Source organism: Diceros bicornis, chromosome 34 (genome assembly GCF_020826845.1).
Source record: "Diceros bicornis minor isolate mBicDic1 chromosome 34, mDicBic1.mat.cur, whole genome shotgun sequence".
NCBI classification, from domain to species: Eukaryota; Metazoa; Chordata; class Mammalia; order Perissodactyla; family Rhinocerotidae; genus Diceros; species Diceros bicornis.
Genome location: NC_080773.1, coordinates 3,499,391 through 3,511,693, shown reverse-complemented (window position 1 = coordinate 3,511,693; position 12,303 = coordinate 3,499,391). Strand labels below are relative to the sequence as shown.

Sequence of the window (12,303 nt, the reverse complement as noted above, 5' to 3'; positions counted from 1 at the left end):
TGAGAAGAACCACACGAGAAGAGAAGAGCGAGTGCTTCATTTCACCTACATTAACCCATCCCGCAGGCTGGCACTGCTCAGTGCCAAGAGGGAAGGCCCCAGCCAGAAAGAGTTCTCCTTGCTCGGAAGGGATGAGCAGGCTGAGCCACCTGCTTCCCCAGTCTTTCAGGAGGACTGCACGAAGGTCCCACCTCAGTTTCACCACACTCAGACTGGCAAAGCAGAGATTTACAGAGATGGCTAGGAACAAGGAAGAAAATAGAGGCTACCAATATCAGCTATGCAGCAGGAGTGAGAGTGGCTCACAGTGACCTGCTCCACAGGGGACTCCAGCAGATTTTGCCACTGAAGAAACAAATGGCCAGCACAGTTGCCATGGATCCCCTGCAGATTTCACCAGCTTTTGCCCCACAGGTATTCATGTTTGATGACACCAGCTGCCTCAGTCCCTCCCCACTCCCAACCCCCTCAACCCCACTGGAACTCTGAAACTGCACAAGCAGCTAGCTCAGGCCTCTGAGGCTGCACAAGTGCAAAATGCCAGTCTAGACGCCCGTGGCTGATCCCCACCACCGTCCACATGCTTGGGGCTAGCTTCTCAAGCTGCGCATTGCATTCCCCCGGCCTGATGCCCATCACCAGTTTCTCTGCAGTGTGCATGCCTCGAGGGAGACTGTGCAGCCAGAGGAAAGCATGCCAACAGCCAGGGTCCCAGCAGCTGCCAGTGAGCCCATAGCTGGCCCTGGACTTCACTGCCGGCCTTGTCCCCCACCATTATGTGTGTGCCTACAACTGATCCCTGCCATTACACAAGCACCTGCAGCTGGCCACCACATGCCTGTGTGTGACCACTGGCTCTGGGCACCACTGCTGCCTGCCATGGTGCCTAGCCACTGGACCTGGAGGTGCCACCGAAGACCTCAACAGCCATTGCAGGCACTGTGACACCCCCCACAGTGATCACCAAGGACCACACCACTGTCAACGCTTTTGGACTCCCGAGCCAGAGGCAACACGCTTCCCCAGAGCCAGCACTGCCACATGCCCCACACTTGGTGCCCTGCACCACTAGACCCAGGGTAAGAGCAGGACCCAGTGTGCCCCCACCCACAGATAACAGTCTTCCTTTACTCAAGTCAGTCCATAAAGCCTAGCAGAGGTGACTACTTCTTCAAATGCAAACACACCTATCCAAGGCAACAGGGATCACCAAGAATCAGGGAAACATGACTCCACCAAAGGAATAGGGTAAGTCTCCCATAACTGGCCCCAAAGAAATGATCCAGAAAAGGCTCAATAAAGAATGCAAAATAATTGTTCTACAGATGAAAAGAGAGCCACAGAGAACACAGATAAACGATCTAATGATATCAGGAAAACAATATAAGAATAAAATGAAAAGTTCAACAAAGAGATAGCAAACCCAAAAAGGAACCAAACAAAAATTCTGGAGTTGAATAATAAAATGACTGAATCGAAGAACTGAATAGAGAGCTTCAACAACAACTTGACCAAGCAGTATAAAGAACCAGTGATCTAGAATACAAATCAATTGAAATTACTCAATCAGAGGGGCAAAAATTTAAAAAGAATGAAGGAATGAAGAAAGCCTACAGGACTATAGGAATTAAGAGAAACAATGTATGTGTTGTTGGAGTCCCAGAGGAGGAGAGAGAGAGATAAGGGTAGAAAGCTTATTTAAAGAAACCTGGGGAGCAACTTGGACATCCAAGTTCATGAAGCTAATAAATAAGCCTGAAAGCAATCCAAAACAATCTTCTTCAAGACACACAATAATAAAACTGTCTAAAATCAAAGACAAAGAATTTTAAAAGCAGCAAGAGAAAAAAACTTCCTCATACAAGGAAACTCCCATATGGCTATCAGCCGATTTCTCAGCAAAGACCTTTCTGGCCAGGAGAGAGTGGGATAATATGTTCAAGGTGCTGAAAGAAAGAAACTGCCAACTGAGAGTACTTTACCCAGCAAAGTTGTCCTTCAGAAATGAAGGTGAGATAAAGACGTTCTCTAATAAACATTAACTGACAGAGTTCATCACCACTAGAACTGCCTCACAAGAAATGCTGAAAGGAGCTCTTTAAGCTGAAATGAAAGGATGCTGACTACTAACATGGAAACATGAAAAAATATAACCCATTGGTAAAGGTAAGCAAACAGTCAGATTCCGAATACTCCACTACTGTAATATGTGGTGTGTCTGCTATTCAACACTAGCATAAAGGTTAAAGGACAAAAGTATTAGAAACAGCTATAGCTACAATAATTTGTTAATGGATACACAATATAAAAAGACGTAAATTGTGACATCAAAAAAATAAAAAGGAGTAAAAGGGTAGTGTTTTTGTATGTGATTGAAGTTAAATTGTTATAAGCATAAAATTGACTGTTTTATATATATATATAATAACATCACTAATAACGTGTGTGTATATATATACGGTGTTTTGTGTATGCCTCATGGTAACCACAAAGCAAAAACAGATTCACAAAAGATAAAGAGAAAGGAATCAAAACATACCACTACAGAAAACCATCAGTTCACAAAGGAAGGCAGCGAGAGAGAAGAAAGGAACAAGGGAACTAAAAACACCTAGAAAACAATTAATAGAATGGCAATAGTAAGTCCTTACCTACCAATAATTACTCAAAATGTAGATGGATTGAATTCTCCAATCCAAAGACATAGAGTGGCTAGTTGGATTAAAAAAAAAAAAAAAAAAAAAAAGACAAAAAAAAAAACAAGGCCCAACTATATGCTGCCTACAAAAGTCTCGCTTCAGCTATAAGGACACACATGGGCTCAAACAGAAGGGATGGGGAAAGCTAGTCCATGCAAGTGGAAACCAAAAGAGAGAAGGGTTAGCTCTACTTACTTATATCAGACAAAATAGACTTTAAGCCAAAAATGGTAACAAGAGACAAAAAGTTGACCATATAATAATTAAGGGGTCAATTCATCAAGAAGATATAACAATCATAAATACATATGCACCCAACATTGTAGCAATGAAATATATTAAGCAAATATTAACAGATCTGAATGGAGAAATAGACAACAATATAATAATAGTAGGGGAATTCAATACTCCACTTTCAACAATGGATAGATCATCCAAACAGAAAACAACAAGGAAATGTTGGACTTGAACCAAACTTTGGACCAAATGGACCTAACAGACATATATAGAACATTCTATCCAACAGCAGCAGAATATACATTCTTCTCATGTATATTCAAGTGAACGTGGAACATTCTCCAGCTTAGATCATATGAAAGGTCACAGAACAAGTCTTAGCAAATTTAAGAATACTGAAACAGAATTGAGAGCCCAAGAATAAACCCTTGCACATACAGTCAACTAATATTTGACAAGGGAATCAAGAACGCTAAATGGGGAAAAGGATAGTGTCTTCAATATATGGTATTGGAAAAACTGGATAACCACATGGAGAAGAATGAAATTGGACCCCCGTCTTATACCACAAACAAAAATTAACTCAAAATGAGTTCAAGACTCAAGCACAAGAACAGAAACTGTAAAACTAGAGGAAAACAGAGGGAAAAATCTTCTTGACTTTGGTCTTGCCAATGATTTTTTGGATATGACACCAAAAGCACAAGCAAGAAAAGCAAAATTTGACATAGTGAGACTATGTCAAACTAAAAAGCTTCTGTACTGCAACGGAAACCATCAACAAAATGAAGAGGCAACCATCAGAATGGGAGAAGATATTTGCAAATCACATCTGATAAGGAATTAATATTCAAAATATACAAAGAGCTCATATAACTCAACACCAACAAAATAAACAATCTGATTAAAAAATGGGTAGAGGATATGAATAGACATTTTTCCAAAGAAGACACACAAATGGCCAACAGGTACATGAAGACATGCTTGCCATTACTAATAGTCAGAGAAATCAAATCAAAACCACAATGAAATGTCACCTCACACCTGTTAGAATGGCCATTACCAAAAAGACAAGAGATAAGTGTTGGCAAGGATGTGAAGAAAAGGGAACCCTTGTGCACTGTTGGTGGGAATGTAAACTGGTGCAGCCACTATGGAGAACAGTATGGACATTCCTTAAAAAATTAAAAATAGAACTACCATATGATCCAGCAATCCCATTTCTGGACTTATATCAAAAGGAAATGAAAAACAGGATCTTGAGGAGATATGGGCACTCTCATGTTCATTGCAGCATTATTCACGATAGCCAAGATATGGAAACGACCTAAGCGTCTGTCAATAGATAAATGGGTAAAGAAGATTTGGTACATGTATCCAAAGGAATATTATTCAGTCAAGAGAAAGAAGGAAATCCCACCATTTGGGATAGCACGGATGAAACTTGAGAGCATTATGCTTGGTGAAATTCAGATAGAGAAAGACAAATACTGTATGATCTCACTTATATGTGAAATCTAAAAAAGTGAAACTCACAGAAACAGAGAGTAGAGTGGTGGTTACCAGCGACTGAGGGGTGGGGGACATGGTGAGATGTTGGTCAAAGGGAACAAACTTCCTGTCGTAAGATGAATAAGTTCTGGGGATATAATGTATGGCATGGTAATTATAGTTAAGAATACTGTATTATATACTTGACAGTTGCTAAGAGAGTAGATCTTGTGTTTTCACCACAAAAAAGAAATGGTAATTCTGTGACGTGATGGAGGTGTTAGCTAATGCTATAGTAGTAATCATGTTGCAGTATAGAAGTGTATCAAATCAACACACTGTATGCCTTAAACTTACCCAAGTTATAGGACAATTATATCTCAGTAAAACTGAAAAAAAAAAGATGCGTCTTTTGGGTAGGTCGTTTGTCTTCTCTGAATCTCAGATTCTTCATCCAGAAAATGGAAAGAACTATTTTTATTATTATTATGGCATTTATATAGCACTTAATGTGTGCCAGGCACAGTTCTATCCACTTTATATATATTAATCCATTTAATCCTTAAAACAACGCTTCGGGAGTAGATCCTGTTATTATCCTCTTTTTACAGAAGAAAAACTGAGGCACACACAGAGGTTATACATAACTCAGCTTAGGACACAGCTTGTGAGGGGCAGAACTGGGATTGATCACAGAGAGTCTGGGGATACGATTCCTGCTCTGCTCCCCCATGGGGAGGTTGTGAGCCTTGTGAAGGCTCCTTCACTCACTCACTCATTCATTCACTCACTCATTCATTCTTCACCTACTTTCACCCACCTCGGAACGCTGTTGTGATATTAGTGTGTTATTTTACGTAAAGCGCTCAAACTGTGCATAGTGTGTGGCAGCTGCTCTGGAAGTGTCTGGTTGCCGGGACGAGCCTGGTGCCAGCCCTGTGCTAGCCCAGTCAGGGTGCCCCTGAGGAGGCCAGCTCCCGTCTTGAGAGCACAACACAGTCCCTGGGGCAATAAGGATGGCCAAGACCTAGGCCCCGAGCAGGGTCCAGGAGGAAGTGGTCAGGGTGCTGTGGACCTAGAGGGAGGAACATAAACGAGTCACCAGGAATCAAAGGCACTCTTCTCAGAGCAGGTAGGGGACAGGCCAGATGAACACACCTCCAGCAAACCCTCACCTGGCGCTCAGCATGTACCAGGACCCTGGTAGGTGCTTTACATACATCAGTACATTTACTCTCCGGGGCGCCATCATTACCATCCCCACTGTACAGGTGAGGAAACTGAGGCAGACAGGTTGGGAAACTTGCCCAGGTCACAGAGCCCATGCACAGCACAGAGCAGAGAAACTTCATTGGTTCATACACCCACTACCATCACGATTCTGCCAAATCTGTGCACTGCTCATTTAATATTTACTTAATATTTAAATTAACTCATTTTTGACCTAAATAAATATAAAACAAACTTTATTTCACCGTAGTCATTGGAAAATCAGTATGGATAGAAATACATACCATGAAAATAAACAATATTACTAAATCCTCTATAAATTCAACTACCTGCTAAGGGCTTTCAATCAGTTCAAGGCGTATTCTGTTAAAGCGGCGATTAGCAACTGTTAGAGAGGAATTAAAAACATTAGCACCGAACTGGGACTTTCTCATTGGTGTAATCAGAGAGACTGAACGAGAAGTAAAAAGGGAGTAACTTTCTCACCATGCGATAAAGTGATTTAAGGACCTACCCCTGCATCCCCTAAAATCTCCCCTAGGGAAACTAAGGCGGTGGTTAAGAGCGCAGATGGGAGGACAGACTACACTTCAGCGCTGCTGGCTCTCCGGGCCGGGGCAGCAGTCTCTCCAAACCCCGGTTTCCTCACTGGTAAAATAGCTGTTGCTTCATAGGGACCTGGACTATAAACGAAAGACCGCAGGTAAAGCACAGAATCTAATACACAGTAAATGCCTGACAAACACGAACCGTCATCGTCATCGTCATTAAGCTTTGCACACAAGTCCCTGGCCTTCTGTCGATTTACTTTCTGTTAGATATCGGTAACAATCATTACAGTAAACACAGAGGGGCTACTGCATGCTGGGCTCTGTGTCAGGTCTTACATCTCTAGACGAAAACCTCACACAGACGCAGTTTCGGCCATGACGGACGCAAGGCCGCCCCACGGGAGGTTGCTGGGGCCCCTTCGCCCCTTGCTCGGGGCAGACGCCGGACACTCACCACGACACGCCAGGGCTGACGGCGGAGCAGCGGCCGCTCCTCCCGCCCCGCCCCGCCCCGCCCCGCCCCGCCCTCAGCGCGGGCTCGTAGCCCCGCCTCTGACGCACGGCGCTCCCAGTTCGCCCCGCCCCTCAGGGGGATGCCGCTTCACCCGGCGCGCTGACGTCACGGGTCGCGCGCCGCCGCGCCTCCCCGCGCCTGCGCCGCGGGCGGAAGGTCGTCCCTGTGACCGGCCTGGCGTTTCGGCAGCTGTCGCCATGTTGTCGGTCGCCGCCCGCTCGGGCCCATTCGCGCCCGTCCTGTCGGTCACGTCGCGCGGGGTGGCGGGCGCGCTGCGGCCCCTGGTGCAGGCCACGGTGCCCGTCACCCCGGAGCCGCCGGTGCTGGACGGGAAGCGGCCCTTCCTGTGCCGGGAGTCGCTGAGCGGCCAGGCGGCGGGCCGGCCTCTGGTCGCCTCCGTGGGCCTCAATGGTGAGCCTGGCTGCGGGCGCCACGGGGTGAGGGGCCCCCTCTCCCGCTCCCGCCGGGCCCGGACCTGGGGAGCGGCCGCGGGGGCCGGGGTCTCGGAGGGTGGAGCGGAGCCCAGGGGGACCGCGTCGACCTTGAGCGGCCCGCGCCCCTCCCCGGGCCTCAGTGTCCTCGCCGTGCGGCGCCGCTGCGGCGGGCGGTCTCCGGCCACCCTCCGGCTCGGCACGCCCAGCTTCTGCGGGGGCTCCCGGCCGCGGGCTCCCCGGTGAGGCTGGAACCCCGGGTCCGACTGCTCCCAGCAGGGCCTGCCAGAGCCTCCGCTGCGTGCGGGTCCTTTGACTTCGGGCAGATTTCTGGACGTCTGTCTCACCGGTGCAGTGGGTCATACCAGTTCCGTAGGTGATCTCGGGGGTTCAGATGGAAGAGCCACGTAAGGCCACTAGCATATTCTGGGGCACTTTATACGTGCTCGAAGGATAGGAACTGCTGTGAACGTTTGGAAAGGTGCCCCGATCACCACCACGGATCCCTTTAGTGTTCTTCTCTTTCACCACCCACCCACCCAAAGAAAAAGCCGGCGCAAGCCCCAGGGTCCTTATAGTGAAGAGCATCGGCAGTGCTCTCAGGCACTGGGGCATGGGATTTTCAGCCTTAATCTATGGAATCCTCAAGAAGAGCATGAATCCTCAAGAGTTGAGGATGTTCAGGAGGTGAAAAGGCTTGCACAGGGTAGCATTGTGTACGTGCTAGGGCGTGGACTTGACGACTGAGCCGCGATCGCTCGCCAGGAGTGTGTTCACGCCCTGTGTCAGCATCCTAGTTTATCTTTTGTGCCTTGCCTTCCGTTTCTCTGTTCATGCCTTCTATTGGCACCCCGTGGGCCGGTGTGCCTGTAGTCTGCCCAACCTGCATAGTTTTAAAAACTGGGGTTTCTGGCGTCTCTTGAAATCTTGGAAGCGGTGAGACTGGGCTCTAGTTTGTATAGGGAAAGCCTGGCGCCCTGTGGCTCGGCTCCCCGAGTTGGAGCAAGTGCTCTTCGGTTCCTCACAGTCCTCCCCAGGCCTTCTTGCTTCACCACTCACCTGTCTGGCCCCATACACGGACCAGGCCGCCCCACTCTTTGTTCTGCCTTCATTCACCCTGCTCTCTTTACTTTAAATGATCCTTCCACTCAGTTTTCCACATTTCCAAGTCTTACCCATCCTTTCAATCTCAGTTCAGGATCAGATCAATAAAATTTTATGTCTGTTGATTCGTTTACTAATGATTTCCTCTGGCCTTGAGCTTGAGCTTGAGGATGTAGAGAATATCTCCTTTATTTTTCTGTCTCCCACAACCTCAGATTTTGCATACTGTTGGTGCAAAATGTTTGTAAATGAATAAAGTGTTAGAGAGCACTAGTGGGTTTGGAGAAATTGTTCAGGGTGGAGCAGAGTACTCTAGCCCATCCTAAGTCTCTCCTTCAGACCTGGAGGTGAGAAACAATAAGGGAGGAGAAAATGTCAATAGCAGAGGTGAAGAGCATCTTTGGAATTTTTTAAATGGCTAAAGGGTTTCTTTTAAAAATTGGAGGCTTACTTGACTTTGTAAGAACTAGTAAATAATGTAGAACCATAAGGCAGACCTCTTTTCTGTAATCATGCCTTCAGCTTGTAGCTCAGGTTCACATTAGAATCTGCCTAGATGGTTTGTGGAAAGATGGTTAGTAGAGGGTGTGGAATGGGAGGGGTTGGATCAGGAGATCATTGAGTTAGAGAGGAAGATTTCCAAGATAACATCAGACCTCACCTTAAACAAAAAACCTGTTTTGTTATAATGTCTAAATTTTCTCTATTTCTAGATGATATTTCTATAAGTATCTGATTTTGCTTTAGAACTAAATCTAGCTAGTTTCTTTGCTACTAAAAGTCAGTTCATGTAAATTATTGAGAGAATGATTTTTGCATTATAGCAGTTTAGTTTCCCAAAGTGTTCTTGATGGTGTATCTCAATATAAGGTGTACCCTGCCAGATAGAATGGGAGTGGACAACCGAATTTCTTTTGCCACCAAATCTCTGGATGAAAATGTCAAAGCCATTCTACTTAGTGTTCCTGTACATATCCTTGTGTGCTCTTACATGGTTACGGGTTGCAGGTACTGTTTTCAGTGGAGAAGTGTGAACTTTGGTTCCTTCATCTTTCAGGTAGGATACACAGCTTTCCTGTGTAATCTCAGACAATGCTAAAGGAAAGTAATTCATCCTTGATCCCAAACCCCAGTCTACACTGACAGGTTAGCATTAGGTAGAGGGAGGGTAGTGCATGACATAATGTCACTTTGCCATAGTTGTGAATCTCAGATAGTCACTACCCGTGTCTTGGTTCCGTCCAAAAAATGTTGGGTTAGTTAGAAAACTACATAGAGTGGTTTTGATAGGTTTCACTATTGTTTATGAATACTTTTGGCTTAATAAAGTTATTGACTTTGAGAACCATGTGGAAAGTGGTTGGTGTATTCTTTATTGTAATGTTTAACTGCTCAAGGAAGTATATTAGGATGAGACAGCCTAGTAGGGCAAGTCAGAATTGCAGCTTATATGAAGATGCATTTTATAAGTCCATATTTCTTTTGGAAACAACACATTTTCTACAAGTGAGGAATTTTTAGTGTCCCTTTTTCCAAAAAGGAAACCTTGTGACAAATGTTCTAAAATGAGTATACAATTAGCAGAAGTTGGCTTCTTGAAACATACTTAAAAGTATACTAGTAAGTTAATTTTTGTCAGACATTTAAAAATGATATAGGACAGAAAGACATATCTGTTTTTTTTAAAAAAATAAACTACTTGCATCCAAAGTACTAGATAAACAGTAATTATTTGTTTATCTAAGCTGCATTTGACACAACAGTCTAGCCTCTTGATGGCCTACAGTAGCAGTGGCCCAGCTGAGAGATCCATAGCAGTGAAAAAGAAAGATAATGCCCTACTCATATGAAGCTGTTGACCTTCACTGAAGAAGGGGAGGTGTGAAGATTTTGCTCTTTTTTTCCTGTACTAAATTGAAATAATTGGTTCTTTTGGAGATTTCATTTGATTTTCATAGCTGCCTCTTCTGATGAGGATGTCTGTTTCTGCCCATTAGTGGTTTTACTTGAAGTTAAAGTAATACTAATTTATACCCTAGAGTCTAAAATAGAAATCTTTAAATTTTTTACAACTAAAGTTATACTTACAGTTCACAGAATGTTTATTATCTTATAATTAGTATTTTATGCAATTCTAGCAGTTCTTTCAGAGAGCAGGTAGATAGGAATATAAAGTTAGGCATTTGGTTTAATGATTATACATCAACTTATTGGGTGGACTAGATGAGTTTTAGGGTCCCTTCTAATCCGGAGAATATGGGAGATATTTAGCATAATTGTATAGTATGTGTTGGCAGGTTGAATTTTGGGGGCCTTGAAAATATTGCTGTGTACAGTGGTATTTAACTTTTTAAACTTGATGCACCTGAGTTGTTATGAATCCTGAATCAGCAGTGTTCAATCAGGAGGAGCTCAGTTTACACCTATTGTCTTATAATTTCATACCAACATGGTAGGTAGTGGTTGACTTCATTTCGTTTTTAGTATTTTATATGCTGGCACTGCCGACTTGACCACTTCCGAGACCACTGAGTGCCATATTTCACATTTTTATAATTTGATTATTGCTTGTGAATGCATAAAGGTCCATTTCCTGATGTGTACGTACCATTTTCAAGGTGTTCATCTAATTGTGTTTTTTAACCTTCTGTTTATCTTGCAGTCCCTGCGTCTGTTCGTTATTCCCATACAGACGTCAGAGTGCCTGACTTCTCTGACTATCGGCGCCCTGAAGTGTTAGATAGCACCAAGTCTTCGAAGGAGAGCAGCGAGGCTAGAAAAGGGTTCTCCTATCTGATAACTGCAACAACTACTGTGGGTGTTGCATATGCCGCCAAGAATGTCGTCTCACAGTTTGTTTCCAGCATGAGTGCTTCTGCGGATGTGTTGGCCATGTCGAAAATTGAAATCAAGTTATCTGATATTCCAGAAGGCAAGAACATGGCTTTCAAATGGAGAGGCAAACCCCTGTTTGTGCGCCATAGAACCAAGAAGGAGATTGACCAGGAAGCTGCAGTTGAAGTGTCCCAGCTGAGGGACCCACAGCATGATTTAGAACGAGTGAAGAAACCAGAATGGGTTATCCTGATAGGTGTTTGCACTCATCTTGGTTGTGTACCCATTGCAAATGCAGGAGATTTTGGTGGTTATTACTGCCCTTGCCATGGGTCACACTATGATGCATCTGGCAGGATCAGGAAGGGGCCTGCGCCTCTCAACCTTGAAGTTCCCTTCTACGAGTTCACCAGTGATGACATGGTGATTGTTGGTTAGAGACCTGGACTTAAGTCATAGTCTTCTTTCAGTCTTCATGTCACCTCAGAAGAGTTATTTGAGAGCAAGCCTTCTGTACTTCAAGTTGGTTGATTTGAAATATTTAAGAATTGCTACTAATGTTTTGTAAACATTAATGTGAAGTAAATTGAATTCAGCGTTGAATACTTTCAATCATTCACTTAATAAAACCACTGTTAAATGTTGTCAAGCTCAGTCCAAGACTTGAAAGCTGCAGTGTCTTGCATAGTTAATTCTAATTAAAAGTTACAGGCTGGTGTACAAGATATTTGTGAAATCTAATTTCTCGTTTATTTACGCTCTTTGTGTCGGGGACACAGATTCTGCAGAGCTCATGGTTAGGATGAGGTAAAGGTAGCTGGTCACCTCTAAGTCCTGGGAGATGTCTGTGGCATTGCCAGAGACAATAGAATCCGGATTTCCCTTCTTTTGCACAGGAGTCCCGGCTCTGTCCGCGCACACCTCCCGCCCCCAGTGTGTCATTGTATGACAGTGTTGAATGTGGTCTGTGGGAAGGAGTTCTGAATGAGGTGTTAGCAGCTGGAGGGGTTAGCCAGCTCTAGCCAGCTGATTTCCTGCCTATGTGACAGGCCAGGAAATTTTCTTCATCGCATATGGGAGTAAGTAACTAGATTTGTTTAGTTTTGAGAGGCAGTTGTGGGATATCATCTGAGAGAAGTTTCCAAAATGGGAATGCTGTTATTTCCTTCATCTGGTGTGGGTATTCCTGTCCCCAGCACTCCTGTGTCTAC

General features: G+C 44.5%; 1 protein-coding gene and 1 long non-coding RNA gene across 2 annotated transcripts; one reads left to right on the top strand and one right to left on the bottom strand.

Moving 5' to 3' along the window:
- Positions 1 to 5,876: 5,876 nt before the first annotated feature.
- On the bottom strand, positions 5,877 to 6,628 carry LOC131397844 (uncharacterized). The gene is made up of 2 exons (XR_009216796.1): positions 6,545 to 6,628; positions 5,877 to 6,340 (listed from the first exon to the last, which is right to left on the bottom strand). It is a non-coding gene; the product is annotated as an uncharacterized LOC131397844 (long non-coding RNA).
- A 261-nt stretch (positions 6,629 to 6,889) lies between these two features.
- On the top strand, positions 6,890 to 11,817 carry LOC131396715 (cytochrome b-c1 complex subunit Rieske, mitochondrial). Its single transcript, XM_058529037.1, has 2 exons — positions 6,890 to 7,133; positions 10,920 to 11,817. The coding sequence occupies exons 1-2, from the start codon at positions 6,920 to 6,922 to the stop codon at positions 11,528 to 11,530; spliced, it is 825 nt and encodes a 274-aa protein (XP_058385020.1). The 5' UTR covers positions 6,890 to 6,919; the 3' UTR covers positions 11,531 to 11,817.
- The last annotated feature ends 486 nt before the right edge of the window (positions 11,818 to 12,303 follow it).